Genomic DNA, 18,110 nt, shown 5'->3' with positions numbered 1-18,110 from the left:
ACCTTTTTTCCTGGTATTCAGAATTACAGCTTCCATCTGCACTAACTTCTGTCTGGCTCACATGATTATATCACTGCTAACAAGCTGTGCTGAGTTTACTGCGCCAGTCACTGTTATTTATTTGTATTTATTTATTTTGCACAACAACAAAATAGTAGAAAACCCCTTGAGGCCTATGAGACAATCTCACCTCAAAATTAATTAAAAAAAACAAATAGTGAATTCTACAAAAAAATAAGAACAAGTAGACAAAGGATCAGTAAAGTACAATTAGAATAAAATAAATAATAGATTTTTTTTTTTTTAAATCTACTGAGGGTGTATGGACCTATGTGTATTTAGATGTGCGTAGATGTGTGAGTGTATGTTTATGTAGCATGAATGAGAGTGTGTGAAGGCAAAATGCAAAAGTACATTTAAATGTATAATGTGAAGTATTTTCATGTCTTTTTAGGTCATCTTGGGTTCATATAATAAGTGATGTTGCATATTATTTGGTGCACAACGTACTGTGTGCACTGAGTTTATTTTAATTTATTTGATCCTTTATTTAAACAGGTAGTTTTATTGAGATATTACTCTCTTTTTCAAGAGAAACTTGTGCACAAAAATACCATGTACAGTTCAAACATAGGAGACGCATATTATACATATTTACACTTTAGAAAAGCAGTTGCAAGTGTTTTAACACATTGTCCTGACAAATGAGTTTTTTGACAAAGTTTAAAAATCATTATTGTGCTTCACATTTGTTGCTTTGATCAGAGTTCACCCTGTGCGGTTTACAATAATTACTTTATTAGACCTCGATTACTGTACCGCTACTTGTTTAAAACTTACTACATGATGCTTTCAGATGACACCTGCTATCAGTGGTGCTTTAATCTCTTTCTCTGTCGTTGCTCTTTAGATTTTGCTCAGCTTTCATGTATCAAGTTATCTTTTTGGTCCACTAATTTTGTCCTCCACTCTTGTTTTCTTTGCATTCCAAACCTCAGAGGAATTTGTGCCTGTCCTTTTGCCCCAGAGGATTTGACTTCGGACTGTTTCACTTCTATAAAAGTAAAGGGGGCTAAGAGGAGGAGAAACTTGGGGGCTTTCTATTGTTTTGCAGTCATGTCCCTCTTCCAGCCGGGGCTGACAGATGAGGGGGAGAAGGTCTTAGGCCTTTGAACAAGTGATTAATAAAGACACTGGAGAAGGGCCCCGATCGGCTGGGCTGTTTGTTTTGATTGCATTTTCATCGGTCGCTGTGCCCAACCTGCCAAGAGACAATGGCCGTCCCTGTTTAGAGCTGACCTCTGCCCCAGTCTCGTCTGGAGGCGCTGCGCTGACTTTAAGTGGATGCTGAACAGCCTTCGCCTCGGGCTACCTGAAAAACTCTCTGAGTAACCAGACACCCAGAGGAGACAAACAACTGCCAGAATAGGGATAAACCCATCTATCTACGCTGCCTTTTAAAATAAAAGTGCTAAATATCATAAAAGGCAGACATTAATTGATAGATTTTTTAATTATTTTTTTTAACTAAACCAAAAATTGCACATAAGGTGTCCATATGTGCAATTTTTTAAAAACATTTTTAATTTATTTTTATTTAATCTGTAGAAGTCTAACAATATTAAAATATTATATTGTCTATAAAAGTGTACGTACACATGAAAGGGGACATATTGTCTGTATTTATAGCAGTTCTCTTGGTTTGGATACATTTTAACCCTTTTAATCATGAACAAATTGGCTTGATTTATTTTTAAATCGTGGGAAGAAGGCAATGAGCAACTTAATAAAGAAATGACCCCAAACTTAGTGGAAAATTTGAAAAAAAGAAGAATACCTTAATTACTAAATAAATGAGTAGATACAAAATTGCGAAGTAAAAAAAAAAGGAAGACATAACATGAAAAAAATCTTAATGGTAATTCTGTAAAATTATTTTAAATATATAATGATAGTGATTAAAAATTAAGTTCTTTGTATATTTTACCTGAGCATTTTTAAAAATCATTTTTAAATGTACTTATTTTTTTAATTTGCGGGACATTTCTTGACTAGTTGCTCATTTCCTTTTTTGCACGTTTTTCAAAGGTTTAATACTTGTCAAAGCTGACCGATTGCAGCACAAGAAAAAGTCATGCCAATTCAGGTTTTAAAGGGATTAAACACTTTCCATGAACCTTTAGTACAAACTTTCATTTCTAAGAGTTTACAGGACTGTGCACATATTGTATTTAACTGCAGAGGAAACAAAAACACCACTAAATCTGGAAAAAGCACAAATATATCAGAGTACGAAGCATCAAAAGGCCACAGTTTCATTAAGATAATATTGAACTGTATTAATAGACTGAAGCGGCAACACATGCTGAACCTGATGCACAACTTTTGTGCTCATATTTCTGGACTGTAACAGGTAGACAGACAATGCTGTGAAGCAAAGCCCTAAAGTCTTTTGGACGAGTTAATGAGGTGACAGTTGAACGAGTTTTGCAGAATAGCCATTTGAAGGAAAATTAAAGCCAAAATCAAAGGAAGCTTAACTGAGACAGAGGTCAGTGGGACCACACCTAAATCCTCCCTTCTCCATTAACTGAGGTGACGCCACACCTGCTCCACCTGCAATCTACTTGTTCTTCTATTCATCCACCTTTTGTTTTTTTTTTTCCAGTAACTGCCGTCTATTTTTTAAAGTTATGGCGTTTCTCTGCGAGGAACCATATTGTTCTGATTTGCACTGTAGACGTGATTCCAGACGTCCTGTGCAGTAGTCAAATGTAAGAAAGTAGCCTAATAATACTCTGTTAAGTACCCTTTTTTGGGGATTATCTGTGCTTTACTTAAGTTTTTTTTTTTATGTCAGTCACTGTCTTTCACTTTTACTTCGTGTCCTAAATAAAGTGTAGATCTAAACTATTACACCAATAGATCTGCCTAAAGCATCGTAATTACAAATTGGAGGGAAGGGCAAACTGGATTTTTTGTTCTTTAAATCCTTTAAGCTGTAAAAACAAACAAAGACAAACACCTTATACACTCCATTTTTAAGGTGGTTTACATGTTAGGGAGAAATAAACCTCATGATTCTCAAAATTCTGACAGCTTGCTTTTTTTAATACCGAATATTTACTTGTACTTTTACTTTTAATAAGTCACCGTAAGTACATTTTATATCATAAAATTACTATTGAAACTTAAGAACAGTAAATATCAGATACTTTAAAACTTTTACTACTCAAGTGATATTCTAATAGATGACTTTGACTTCTACCAAAGTCAGTTTTTGGTAAGATATCTGTACTTTTACTTTTGGTAAAAGTAAATTATCACTGATACAGTGTCCTAATATGAAAATTAAAACAGTCGGAAAAAGAATCTTATTAGTTTACCATCTTAAATATCTAAGCAATAAATATTCTTTCTAGTTTTGGCAAGTCTATTTTTCCAAAAGCATTTAAATAACTATTCAAATAAATAATCAGAATCAGTGTCAATGACCACGTAGCGCATACAAGGAAATTAACTATGTTTTTAATGTGACCTACAGCTAAAAACTAGAACAACAGTCGGATATTAGTGCAATGTTTTAAAAAAATAAAAATAAATATATTTTCCAGCACATCACTAAAATAGAACAAAAGCAGACTGTCAGTGTTGGCCGAATAAATATTGATGCAATAATGATGAAACAATTTTGTTTGTAAGATTTTACAGATATAAAATTGGCTGCTGTGTCTATCTGCACTGAGTTCCCGCGAGACTCTAGTTGCCATGACAATGGGAGGGTCGTGAGGTCAACCGGAACTAAATCAAACCCGCCAGAAGAGCGTCAGGAGCTCGTGACGCTGACGGTTACACTACCGAAACACTTTAGCGGAATAATTACAACGTTTAGATAAATAAACTCCATCAGACACAAGCACTTGTGTGGGATTAATACAAAGTCAAGGTAGAATTGTTTTTGTAATATTAGCTTCGCTCGCTGAAGGAAAATGAGCTGAAGTTACCGATTGTTTTGCTAATTAGCATTAACATGCTAAGTAGGCTAATGTAGATAAGCTAGCTCAATGCAGCTAACCTTAGCGCACTAATTTATTCATTTTGACAACGTAAAAGCAACTTAGGAGCTATATTTGGTCGTACATGAAGCTGACAAAACGACTTTATCTTAGTTTTTTATATTACAGTTAAGGAATTGTCTTGCCATTTGTATGCGTTTTTCCCGAGCAGCGCTAGCTAACTTGTTTCCTCATTATTTTGAACGCATAAGCTAGCTGTGAGTTCTTGCAGTTCAAAATGTGTATATTTTTAAAGATTAATTTATGGGGCATTTTAGCCTTTTATGAAGGGGGAGTGAGAGTGGGAATCGAACCCGAGCCCACTGCGGAGTGTACACTGTGTTTAGCTTTATCCATTCAGCCACCGATGGCACAAGTGTTTATCTCAACAAACATTGATCAATTTTCAGTTTTTTTCCGACAGCTGTTACACGTTATGCTATGTTTATATTGGATTTTAACTGAACGTTTGTGGTTTAGTTAGTCTTTAAGCACTCGAAGTCTCTATACATGATGTTGTGGGGTTGAAGGTTTCTAAATGTACTCATATATACACATATATATATATATATTAATATAACTTTATTTTAAATGTGATGCTCCCTCATGTGTTCCTACTTCATAAGTTAAATTATTTGCTTCATCAGATATGTCTGCTGGTCAGGTATTAATATCATTCATCACGCTGTGTTGAGGAACTGTTGTTGTTTTCATATCTCTTATTATTTAGCTAACTTTCATTGACAGAAGTATTTGTTAATGCATACATAGTCAAGTTTTTGTGTCTGTACTCGACTCAAATGTTTATTTTTGAGTGCATTTAGCCTGTCAAAAATATTCTACGTATAGTAAGTATCGTTTTATTCTTTTCAGTAAATGCAAATACGTATAAACCAATATGCTCCACAAGTTTTATTGACAGATACATGGATGTGGAAAATAATGTACATGTCCAGTGTCCAAATGCAGTCTGTAACGGCCAGTACTTGTACATTATTACTCCTCTCAAGCACTCAAAACCGTTACATAGTGTCAGTTTTGGAAAAAAACTTGCCAATCTTGCCCAATCTGAATGATCTGTATGCTTAATGTTCTTCATCCCCCTCTCTATGTTTTTTTTAGGCATTGCAAATTGAACACTTTTTTTATGTTACACTCCCCACTGTGTACCTCCTGCATAAGTTAAATTATTTGCTTCATTAGATATGCCTGTGTTTGTAAGTCAGGTATTAATATCATTCATCACGCAGTGTTGGGGAATTCCAAAACCCGAAATAGTGCCAGCTTCAGATTATGGGCCCCCATCTCCTCCCCGCCCCCCCAAGCCCGTCCAGCTGTACACATACCAGAAGTTGCAGCAGTGCTATCATATAGACTGCGGGGGGAATTCCGCCCGTCTCAGACTGCAGCGTGCGCCACTTCAGCAGGAACAATGGCAGGCTGAGCTCTGAAGCAGGTGTAATGTTTCAGGGGAGCAGGTCAAAGTGCCTCTGTCTGAATGGTGCATAATCACCATTATGTGTAGTACAAATATTCAGTATTATGCAGGCTGACTTCTTCACAATGGAAGTGCTCTTCATGAATGGCTGCCAGCAGGACTCCTCCTCCTCCTCCCTTCCTCCACAGGCTGGGTGGCCAAATCTCAGCTCAGCACATCAACATTTATGCTGAATGTTTGCTGACATTGCAGCTTTTAAAACTACTTATTAAAATAGTTGTGCATTTTTCAGAATAGTAAAGTAAGGATTACTTATTCAGAATATGAGTACCAAAATGAATGTGATTGTGGTTGATTGTGTCTTGCAGACTCAGGGATCCTTCGTCACGTTTGTCCTGGAGAGAGAGCTCATTCCTCACCGCCATGTCCCAGAATCAGTCAGCACAGACTACTGACTTTTTCAGCCAAGATGTATTCAACCAACTGTTTGATATGCTGGACCAGTAAGTGAATAAGAAAAAAAAAACAAAATATAAAAGCATACACAACAAACTTTAGAGACTTAAAAAAGTGTTAAATTGATTTTTTTAAATCTCTCCGTCAATATTTAAAATATAACAAACTTCAACACAAAACTTGTTTAAATGCCTTTAGCAAATATTAAATCAAAACTGAAACGTTCACCATCATATACAACAAGTTCCCAGCAACTTTGAAAAAAAAAAAATTCTGTGAAAATGTAAAAATGAATGAATAATAGTAGTTCCTGATTGATCCTCCCGTGCTCACATTTTCTTTGCACTTTTTAATCAATTCATTTTATTGGCCATCATTAAAATGCAAATAATCTGCAAAATGCCAATTATCTGTTTCAATAATAGGCCAGGCCGATAATCTGTTGACCCCTAATATCTAGGCTCTGGAGGGAAGTTCACCAGAGTCCGTCTAGAGTCTGAGTCAAAACTGCTTGAAAATCGGTGATATATCCTTTATAAAAATGTGTTTGTTGTCTCTTGTGTTTCAGATCTGCCATTCATTCAGTCCAGCCCATAGAGCTGAACTTCAGAGACAGTCCGCCTGACGGGTCTGCAGGAAACACCATTCAGATCAGTATGGACTGCATCACCATGCATGAGCCAGAAGAGACGCTTGCTGTAAGTACGTAGGTTTGCTGTTCGAGTTAAACACCAGTTTTATTTTTTATGTTTTTTTCACAAGCACTTCCTGCTCCCATTTACACAACAAGCAAACATCACTTTTAACCAAAATCTAAAATGTTTAAATGCAAACTTTTTTTGTTTATGGAAACATAAGGTTCAAGCAATGAACGTTCTCTGTCATTAGTGCTTTCACTGAAAAGATATAAATGTTGTAGATGTTTCACCAATAATTTTCTTAAAAAAAGAAAAAAAAAAATACAAAGCAATAGACTTACTGAACCAGTTATTCTAAAACAAGTGACACCATACAGAACGCTCCACAGAGAGCACCTACAGAGTGCCTTAGGTTGATTAATAAGTGCACCGTATTAGATTACTTTCATTCTGTGTTAATGGGACTTCCAGTGTAAATTCCAATAGGTTGTACAACAGCAATTGTACTTTCAATTTCCATATTTACGATGGAATTTCCCCGGACCGTTGTGAAAATTAGTGCAGAGCTGTTTAACAGCCGGTGAATCGTGCTGGTTTATCTTTTTTCGTCTGAGATGTTTGTCTGTAAAGTGTTGATATGATCTCATTCAGCCTGAGCTGTGCTTGACCTGGGTGGCCCCCCGTGAGACTGTTGATGGTAGAATGTGAGTTTGTAGTGTCACGAAGCTGATGATGTACTTTATGCTGTGACTCTTCAATTTGTGGGTTTTTGTGTCTGTGTGTTTTGTGTTTTTTTTAACTGAGAGCGCTGTTGCAGGAGTTGTGAAATTGCCTCTTGTGAGAACACATTAGGGATGTGTACGATTACTCAAAGTTAATTAAACATTACTACACTTGCTGGGCGGCACCAGCAATGCTAGTCTCTTAAAGTTATTATGAAGATACCTAATGGAAATTTTTTCAGATTGGCATGTGAGGCCAATCAGCAGCTCTGGTCATCAGAGAATCTCCCTCTTTCTCTCTCTTTATCCCTCTTTTCCACACACGCATACACAAGCACGTGATTGCTGTCCACAAACGTTTAGCGTGGTAAATATGTCTGAGCCTCATGCACACTCAGCAGTGGCTGAATGTCACCTCGCGAGGCTCAACGGGAGAGGTGGTTTTGGGAGCCCTGGAGACTGTGAGAACCCAGGACGTACCCGTATATGTCGGTTTGTGTGTCAGTTTTAATGAGCTGTAGCCGTGTTTTGATGGACAATGTGCAATATTCATAATTCATGATGCAAAGTGACCGATTTTAGTGATTAATTTCTAAAATACGATTCTGCTATTTAACGATTTTAAATAGCTCTAAAAAAAAATTTTTTTTAAATTAAAAAAAATATTTTTTGGACAATGTTTATTAGCCTTACAGATTAAATGTTGCTATATTTTGACTGTTTTTTTTCTTACATTTAACTTAGGCTAGTCTATTAGTCTAAGTTCAACCCCTTGAAACCTGGATCAGTATCATTTTTCTTGTGCTGCATTTAGATGCCTTTCATGAACTATTTGACCCTTCAAAACCTGAGAAAATTAGTTAGTTTTGTGTCAAAAATATTGGAAAAAAGTCATTGATTAACTGGGTTAGAAATGTCCCACAAACTGCAAGAAATTAGTAAAAGGTGACAAGAGAATTATCTTATCTAGCATTATTCGAAAATGATCCAAATTCTAGATGTCCCAAAAACCATATTCATAATTAAAGCAATTTTATTATTCACAATTATGTTACTGAAAAAAATCTAACAAAATATGATGAGTAGCACATTTTTATCGGCATATTTCAACATCATTTTCATATTTTTTATCAGTTTTTTTCTCATTATTTTTAGGTGATGTTTGTGTGATGCCTACTTTATTTTTTAACATTTACATACTAGTGCTAACTGTATACCGTTAATGTTTTTATATTTTAGACACTTGTGCCTGTACTTATCTCTACTTGCTATAATTCTCTGCTGGCATCAGAACGACTTTCACAAACCACAATTTCTCCCCCTGATCAAAAGTATTACTGTGATTTAAAGATTTAAACTTCCGTTAAAGTACAGGAAATCAGTCATAGGGAACATCCCTACAACATATTCACATTATAATGCAGCTGAGTAAAGCACTAAGAAAAAAAAGAAGATGTTTAGTTAATGTTGTGTTATGTTTAGATGTTGCACTGCATGAACTCCTCCTGTTTGACCTGGAGTGAGGAGCGTATCTCTGCCAGCTCTGCTACTGAGGGATGATGTGCATGTTCCCCTCCCAGCGCAGGAATGCTGTTGTCCAGCCAGGATGGAAAAAAATAGCAAATAAAAATTTTGTTCAAGGAGCTGAGTAATGTTACCCTGCGCATCCCCCCGGGGGGGCCTGTGCTCTCTTGAACTGGTGATTAATGGCCCCACCCCCACCACCCACTTTCCTCTCTACCAAAGAGAGGCGTGGTGCTGTGATTGGCACGCCAGCAACTTGGGCAGCATTCGTGTGGGACTAAGAGCCCGCTGCCGTGGCGGCTTGCCAATCACCAAGCCCCGATCGCGCTGTTTTGATGATAGGAGGTGGTGGGCACAACCACCCTCACCCGACCCCCCCTTTCTCCTCCACCCGCGTGGAGGTGTGCCTCTTTCGTGAGTCATTAGGATGCAGCTCACTGTTTAGTGCCCTGGGGGACTTATTTGTATTGTGTAGGGTTTATGTTTAATCTGAAATTCCTCTTTCTTCTGGATTTTTTTTTTCTGTAGCTGCAGGGCAACAATTTAACGCAGCACCTGCCTCACTCGCAGAGGTCCCAGCTCTCATCTATCAGTACGTGTCTTCTCCGTGTAAAGGTGGGGGGTGGCAACAAGGGGGGGAGCAAGCAGAGGGTAGAATAACATGAAGGAATGTAGCAGAAATAGTGGCAGGAGAAACGCTATATCCTACCCCAAACAGCTGATTTTACACCCAGATAAAGCTCTGATCAGCTGTGCGTGGAAGACGCAGTGTGGAGCGGAGGAGCAGAGCTTCTTCTCAGACGCAGGATAAAGTTTAAACAACTTTACAGCAGAGTAGCTCAGTCAACACACAGCTAGCTTCCCCGAGATCTAATTACATGTTTGTGTTTGGATTCGTACTTTTTTCACCTCACCTCCTCGTGTTGCTGCAGTAGTTCGATGTCTAAGCAGCTGATCAGCTTTCTCCGCGAGATTCACAGAATGTCAGTTTAATGTGAATGCAGTCATCCGAAAGGTATCTGCCACATGTGGAGCAATCATTTCCGCTCTCGTGTCGGCGTCAGATGTTTTATTCTTTGTCATTTTGAGAGTTGTGTTAGTCATCGTGTCAATATGTTAACACTTTGAAAAAGTGGAAAGACATCAGTTTTTTTGTGCTGCATTCAGACACCTTTCACATGCATTTAAACCTCAGAAACCTGAGCAAATTAGTTTATTTTTCCTTATGAAAACATGGCAAATAAGGCATTGGACAACTTGGCAAGAGATTCCCCACAAATTGTAAGAAAATGGAAAAAGGAAATGACCTGGAAAAATTCTCAATAATAATAATAAATAAATAGACAAAAAAAGATTATTATCATCATCATTAAAATTATTAACTATTTTATCTAAATATTAGATTTTTTTTTTTTTTACCTTTTGGGTTTTCTTTTTGTTTTGTTTTTTTGTTCTATTCATTTTTCTCTTGTCTTTTGTTTTTAATTTCAGGTATTTTTTCCTGTTACTCTCACTTAAAACTTCTTCCAATGTTTTTGAAAGAAATTAGGCCAATTTGCTCTGGTTTCAAAGGGTTAATATACAATACAAACATGGGTGCTTGGGCACCTTTGGGCACAACACTAAGTACCATCACTTCGTCACATCATGTATCAGTGTGGTTTACATTATTTACAGACTCATTACCAACTGTGATAATGTCTAAACAGTTCGTATCGTTTTGACTCTTTGTTTCTGTGTGTCGTCATGGCAAACTGGTCCTGTTGGCTCCTATTGTAGCAGGAAACACAGAAGCTGTTTTGAGTACTTTGCCGAGTGTTTATATGTCTTCTGTCTGTGGACAGATTTTTGTTATAACGTTGCAACAGTACAAGATGCAGTGATGAATACAACTGTGTAGGTGAGATCAAAATGACAAATATGGAAGGGACGTTGACTTAAACACTTTACGTTTTTGGCCCTAATTTGTTTTAAGTAGTGGATCAATGTATTGCGGCTCGCATTGCAAGATGGTCTCTAGTGGTCTCTGCTGCTATAAATCACATCACTGTCACTTCCTGAAATTTGTCTCCAAATTCTGTCATATAGTTTTTATATTCATTCATTCATTATTCGTAGCAGCTTATATTCTGTTAAGGGTCACGGGGGATCGAGTCTGTTACAGCTGAGATTGGCCGAGAGGCGGGGTGAGCCCTGGACATGTCGCCAGACCTGACACATGCTGACACATCGAGACAGACGACCATTCACGCTCACATTCACACCTACGGGCAATTTAGAGTCAACAGTTAACCTGCATGTCTATAGACTGTGGGAGGAAACCAGAGAACCCAGAAAAAACCCATGCTGTGAGGTGACAGTGTTAACCACGTCATCGCTGTGCTGCCAGTGCAGTTTCTGTTTTCATTCTATTATTATTTTAGTTTATGTATCTTTTACTATTTGTTTCTGTTTCTTTCTATTTTATCTGCATTTGTTTCTCTCCTTGTACTGCTGTTCACAGTGGGGACCCATAAACCCCTTTTATTTTATCTAATTACACCCAACTTACAAGGAAAAAAATTTATGTTGACAGTCCATCTTATGCTTTATTTGTCCAAATATGCAGATATTTTAGTACCTCTTAAATTACAACACTAGTCTTACAACTTTTTTAATTTCACTTACTGAGGCACAACTTTAATTTTACTTGGATTATTCATTGAGGACTTACTGTATTTAATTCAAAGTAAGCCTGTGCATTAAATACCCAACCATAATAAGTTCGTTTTGTATTTTGACATGCTCCACCCATTTGCCTCCAGCACGTTAAGAAATGTTTTTTAAGGCGTAGCACCGGGAAGAGAGCTCGCCACGGTCCACTTGAATAACTGTTGAGTCAGACCGAGACCTCGTATAAAAACTGTGGATGTGAGGATGCTGCAGCGTGAGCCCCTATCGCCCTCATGTCTTGTGTTTTTTCTTACATCTTTCTTTCATCTAAGACCGGGCTTAACTCGACTTTTAGTAGTACTACATCATGCCAGGTTCAATTGAAATACTGGCAGGTCGCACTCTTTGAGAGAGAGAGAGAGAGAGAGCATGAATAAATCCTCCAGTAATAATCCCATAAATGTCTTTTATATAACATCAGTTATCCTTGTAGATTTATTTTAAATATAAGAATTTAATTCACTACTTCTCATCATGCATGGGGCTTGATCCAGACTGAGGTGGATTCAGTGGTGACAGAAACATTGTAAAATAGTGCATTTTGTTCAGAAAGGCAGTTGTTGGTTTGAATACATTTTTGATAATTTGTCTTGCAGTGTGAAGGGCTCAGGACACCATTTAAACAGCCACATTAGAGATAAATCGTTTTCTGTGATATCAGAAATTGTGTTAGAATTTAAAAAAGCTATTCTCTATGATGGGACAAATTTAGGTTGGATTATTAATTTTAATTTTTCAGCTTCTAGGCTAAGTCAAGTTTAAGGTCTTAAAGTGGTTTGCTGTTCAGTGCTTTAAATGACACTTATCCAAATATTGTTTATTTAACAACTGTAGTTAAATGTGCTCCTCTGTCAGCAGAACAACTCTGATACTGATGAAAGACTCTGCAGCCTTTAAATTAGACCTTGAACACAAACCCACATCCCAAATACTGATGAATTAATTAATTAAACTATGTCTGATGAATTGATAAATTCTTTATGCATACAGTTACATTTGGCCTTTTTCTTTTCCCTTTGAATTTTTCCAGCAGCTTTTGAAACAAAATATTCCAGTGAGAAAATGAGTTTTAACTAAAGCAGCTTAAGTTTATTTCTTTTAAAGAGGACTATTTCAGGATTTGGTGGCAGTTGATTGTTGGGGTTTTAGGAAATGCCACCCAAGTGATGCTCTCTCTCTCCATTGACTGTTTGCGTCTGTCGGTGTGGACGGGAGCTCACACTGTTTTCAGGGCAGGTGTCTGTGCCTTCCCAGCTACTGCAGCCTGACACCTGATACTAAACTAATCTATCTGACTTAAGGAACAGCTTCTTTAAAAGGAAAAACTTTAGCAAAGCCTCTTTTGTCTGAGCCCCTGGATCTGCGGATCTTTAGCTGCGGCCTGGTCCGACTCTCTTCTTAGTTTCTCACCGCTGAGGTGAAGCAGTTAATAGAGATGTCTGAGAGTAGAGTTTAGGATGGGCAGATATGATACAAATGAGGTGGTTTTTAGGTTCCTTAAATTATAATCCACATTGATTTCTGTGCCATAAACAAACATTTTAGGATTCGTCATTATTGGTTTGTTGTTTTCTCTGTTTAATTATGCAAGAAAAGCATGCCCTTTAACCCTTAGGACCTGCATCAATATTGCATACACTCATAGCACTCTGTGCATTAAATGCGCTTTTCACAATCAAGTTTTAAAAAATATTCTAAATGAATATTATACTCTACTTACTTTGATTTTTTTAACCAACATCAGTCCTAATAATAAATAATAAATATAAAATATTCACTAATTTTCAGAGTTGTATTACTTGAAATGACAGTTTTTTTGTCATGATGTCACCATGTTTTTATATGAAACCCCTCACAACAAATCAGCGATTTTCAGTATACTACAAAGACTATATGTAGATTTTTTTTTGTTGTTATCACAGCCTGGGATATGCCAATGATTTGCAGCAGCATTGATTGTGACAGTGCACCTAGTGAAAATAGCATGTATTTTCTCCATATATAAAATGTGGTAAAAATGATGTCATCAAGTGGAAAATAGTAAAAATCAGAAATTCCAAGGCAAAAGTCCAGAATGACACCCAGAAATAATAAAATGCATGTTTTTTATGCTTTGATGGCTGTGGGGTTAAAACATTGCAGTCTGAATGGGTTTCAGTGGCTCATTTTTTGCACTTAACAGTGTGATTGTAACACTTTTGTTTACACAGTAAATTTTAGAGTTATTGTAGGACCTGAGCTGGAAGTTCCAGGATTAAACCTAAATACACAATCTTGTCAAAATGTATGTCCAATGCATAAACACAGCCAAAGTTATCGAAAAAATGAAGAATGCAAAGCATTTAAAATGCACCAAACAGTCCCTTAAGGGTTAAAAAGGTTAGGTTATGTGTTTATTTACAAACCCACTGCAGTTTATCTCAGCCTGACCTCAGTTGCATCAGTATTTATCAGTATTTATTATACTGAGTCTCCTGTCCTGCTTGAAAACACCTACTGTTCTATTGACTTTATTCACAGAGTACTCTAACTGCTTTTCAGATGCCAATGTTGTTTTAACATAATTAGAAGTTTGTTTAGCTGAACTAATTGTCACACTCAAGGTTTGGCCAGGTCCTCACTGCAGCCTGGCTACCTCGGGAGGCCACTGAATTGGGCTCTTTAAAGTGTTGATTTGCCTTTGTGACAGGCTGACCTGTGGGCTCGTAGCCCCGGGGCCCGACCAGGGTGTGGCTGGTGATTGGAGACACTGACTTCAGGTCATAGTTGTGCTTAAGTTTTCAGACAGCTTTCAAATCATTCTGACCACAGGGCAGGAGTTTTTTTAACCCCCCAGCTGCAGTAATACAAGTGATTTGTGCAGCACTGGCCGCCCAGTCTCCTCCCTTGTCATCTACCAGTGCAGCCAGTTCTATTCACTCAGGTTGACATCTGCTGTGATGCTGTTACACTAGATTGTAAGCAGAGATTTTTATTTTAATCTGCACTACTAGGCATCCAGAGGAGCACAATGGTGACACCAGACAGTTTGTGTGGATAACATCTTGGTTTTGCACTAATTTTTAATAGAGAGGTTGGGTTGCTTTTGTAAACCGTTGTATATTAGATGTTTTACTTTGCTAAATCCACTCGAACCAAACGCCACGATTTCAGCTCCTCAGTTGAAATATTGCAAATAAATGTCCAAAGCCAAATTGTTCTTAAATTCATGGTGTCAATTGTCTTGATACTGTCACATTTCTAGATGCTGGCACCATTGCAGCATCTAGACACTATCTGTGTTTGCAAAACAGATCTACATCAGTCATCTCTGATAGATACAAGCAATCTACAGGAGTCACATTGTTTTTCTGGGGGGCTCTGCATCAGGATTGCTTTGGGGATGCAAAGGGGAGCGATTCTTATGCTAACTAGCTGCTGAATGTATACTCTCACAGCCCCAGACTCCACTTCAGTCTGGGGTTTGTTGGCCCAATGGATTTTTCTCTGTAGGTATTTACTCTTTTTTTATCATCAGCATTTAAAGAATTTGTCCGTTTTGATTTTTTTAATATCATGCACTTACATTGATATAATCAAGAGTGCATTAAATGTGGTTTATGAGTTAAAATGATGGCAGTTCAGAGGTGAACGTGTTTTGCTGTATTTTTTTTGTTATTCTATCATATTTCGTGCTCTCATTGAAAATAAGGAAAACGCAATGGCAATGCAATCAGATCTTTTGTTGATATTAAACATCGCTAACAAGACGAAATAGTAATTCGCTGCTCAAACTAATACCTTGGAGGATCCCTGCACAGCTTCAAAGGACGGGTAAGGAGACGGTGCTTCTCCTGGAGATGGGTGTGGACTCAGGTATTGGACTCAGGTAGCTCCTTAGATCCCTCCCCCTCTCTTCCCGGTATATATGACATCCCAAAGATCCTATAGAAGCTTCTGTGTGTCCACTTTGCATCCGTAGTCCACATCACTCCTTTAGAGTGGGGAAAAGTGATTTGTGGAATCCTGGAGCCAGTGGAGCAAACAGCAGCAGCTCTGCTCAATCTCAGCGCCAACATGTTGTACCTGGAGACGGGGTCCACCACATCTTACAACGAGGTAAGAACAACCGCAGAGGAACGGTGTGGGGCATCGGCCATCGCACACATTCCTTTAGTTGGTACCCCAGAGCTCCAGATATCACAAAAACACTTACAGGCCTTGTATTTGGGGACTTAGATTTAATGTCATTGTTTTAAGTGATCCACAATCTTTAATTGAATTGTACGATTTGTTACTGGACATTTTTTTGGTCAAACTCAGACATTCAGTGTTAATTAAGTAAAAGAAAATATAAATATCCTGTTTTTTATAGAGTAAAAATTGCCATAAAAAGACGTAACGCGGAGAAGATGGTTTTTCGTCTGACAGTTTGTGTGTGTTCGCGTGCGCCTCTGTGTGCGTGTGATAGTCCAGAGAGCAGGGGAATGTAAACACCTGGAGAATCTCTGTGAATGCTGTATGTCCTTCTTGTAAAATGGCTGCTGTCTGGCTTGGCATTGATTTTGTCAGAAGACGTGATTTACTTTGAGCCTGATTGTTGCTGACGAGTGAAAAAATTTCTAAAAATCTGTGGTGAAAAAGTTTCTTCCCCTTACATGGATAACCTCAGTTAAAATAGGCCTATAACGAATGAAAAAAAGAAAATAGATTTTAGAAAATAGAAGAGAAAACATCATATTGTTGGTCATTTTACTGATTTGAGGCTATTCTGATGTTATTTTGTGCTACTTTGATGAAGAATTTTCAGAAGAATCAGGAGTTTTTCATTATCTTGATCCAAATGTCTGCATTTTGCATTTAATATTTTTTTGCAAAACAAACCATAACTAGCAAAAAAAAGTTTTTAATGCATCAATGTGCATTCAATTTCTTAGTTTGAAAAAAACAAACAAACAAAAAATACGCAAGTCGTTTTTCCATTTTTCATTTCGAAAGTGCAAGCATCCTGATTGATGGATCTGTGTTTGCAGAGCTCGGTGGTAAACACTTGAAGGATGTTTTGAAGTGAAATATTTTAGGAAGTTTGTATTGAAGTAATGTTCAGCTTCTTTTAAAAAAAGAAATCAGAAAACACTGCTTCCTCTGATTTGGGAAATTGTTTTGCATCAGTTCAGTTGAGCCATCATGTTTCCACAGCAAGCCAAGAAACTGGCCCTGTCAAGTTTACAGTATTTAAAAATGCAACAAGCTCTTGATTTTTGGTAAGCTTGAACTATGTTAAATATACACTTAAGTTTCAGAATTGTCTGGGGTTTTTTGGGGGAGTTTTTTTGTTGCTTTAGTGAACTATTGTGTCAAGTTTCTTTTACCGACCAAATCCTGCATCCAAACAGCCGAGCGAGAGAGCGTGCTGATAGATTCTGAGATTGCAGGTTGCAGATAGCAGGTGTGTCAGGTCACTGTCTTTTAAGTTGTTGAGCAGGGGGTCTGTAAGTGGTGTCCGGCTCAATCCCCGCAGTGTGTGAGGTATCGGGTTCCCCCGTCCCCAGTCTCCTGGGAGCCGCTGCCACCATTAGAATGTGGCTGGCCAGGCGCTGCTGTTTAGTCCGGGATCGTAATTGCTTTAATGGTGTGTTGATGTAGATACAATCACCTACTCTGCCCACCCCAGCAGGTATGAGGTGTAGATAGACCCCCACCCAGCCCCACCTTAACCCCCCACAGCCCTGTTGAGCCTTTAATGCCTCCCTCCCCTGTGGTCACTCATCACAGACCTTTAGATGCTCACGCTGGCCCAAAGTACACGCAGCAGGTCACCAGAGAGCCTGGAATGGGAGCTATTCCCCCCTCAGGCCAAGTCTGCTCTGGTTCCTGTCATCTATTGGTCCCCCAAACTCTGGCCTTATCACTTTGTGACCACCTAACAGCAACAGGAGATTTAATTTATACTGTGTTTAGGCAGAAGTGATGGAATTTCATCTGTCGTCTTCAAACGTCGAGAAAATTTACTTAACAGCTGTTTGTAGTTTATGGTGTGAAGACTTGTGGGCAGAGGGGCAGTATTTTATGGAGTATTTTATGGTTAATGTGTGGCTTGTATAATTTTCCAAAGATCACAGAATATATATGTTGACTTGTGCCACTGTTAATAATAATCAAACTAACATAAATGACACTCCAGGGTTTCCACACATTTTTATCAATGAATTTTCCCAACTTTTCCATAAAATTTTCCCCCATTTCCCTTACTTTATTTGAGTAGTTTAAAATGGGTACAGTCCACGATATGATATAATCCCAATACTTTAGTCGTGATACAACTATTGTAAGTATTGCAGTTTTAGATGTTTGTGATATGCTGAGCATCAAGATTACATATATTTCGATTTATTACGTTTTATAACAGCCTGAAAACAGTTTTTCTAGATTTGTAAACTTTCCAGTAATTTCATGACAGTGTGAACTCTCTCTGATCTGATAGGCGAGCAGAGAATCTCCACAATCATCCCACAAGCTGCAAAGGTCATGTTTTACCTTTAGTCAACTAAACTTTAATACTATTAGAAATGTCCAAAGTAAGACA

At 37.8% G+C, this 18,110-nt stretch overlaps 2 protein-coding genes across 5 annotated transcripts in view; both read left to right on the top strand.

The window, feature by feature from the left end:
• The window catches only part of tprg1 (tumor protein p63 regulated 1), a 63,461-nt gene extending 56,819 nt beyond the window's left edge, over positions 1-6,642 (top strand). For all 4 annotated transcript variants that reach the window (XR_006105720.1, XR_006105719.1, XR_006105717.1 and 1 more), the window contains exons 13-14: positions 5,862-5,996; positions 6,518-6,642. The gene's annotated coding sequence lies outside the window, so the exon portion shown is untranslated. The remainder of the gene's footprint in view (positions 1-5,861; positions 5,997-6,517) is intronic.
• Positions 6,643-15,465: 8,823 nt separating this feature from the next.
• tp63 (tumor protein p63) overlaps positions 15,466-18,110 on the top strand; it is a 35,932-nt gene continuing 33,287 nt past the window's right edge. Inside the window, exon 1 of the mRNA XM_042483681.1 lies at positions 15,466-15,643. Coding sequence (XP_042339615.1) covers positions 15,602-15,643 — 42 coding nt within the window. The 5' untranslated portion in view covers positions 15,466-15,601. The remainder of the gene's footprint in view (positions 15,644-18,110) is intronic.

Source organism: Plectropomus leopardus, chromosome 3 (genome assembly GCF_008729295.1).
Source record: "Plectropomus leopardus isolate mb chromosome 3, YSFRI_Pleo_2.0, whole genome shotgun sequence".
Taxonomy (NCBI): Eukaryota; Metazoa; Chordata; class Actinopteri; order Perciformes; family Serranidae; genus Plectropomus; species Plectropomus leopardus.
The sequence above is the reverse complement of the archived record's forward strand: the minus strand, read 5'-3'. Positions and strand labels throughout refer to the sequence as shown.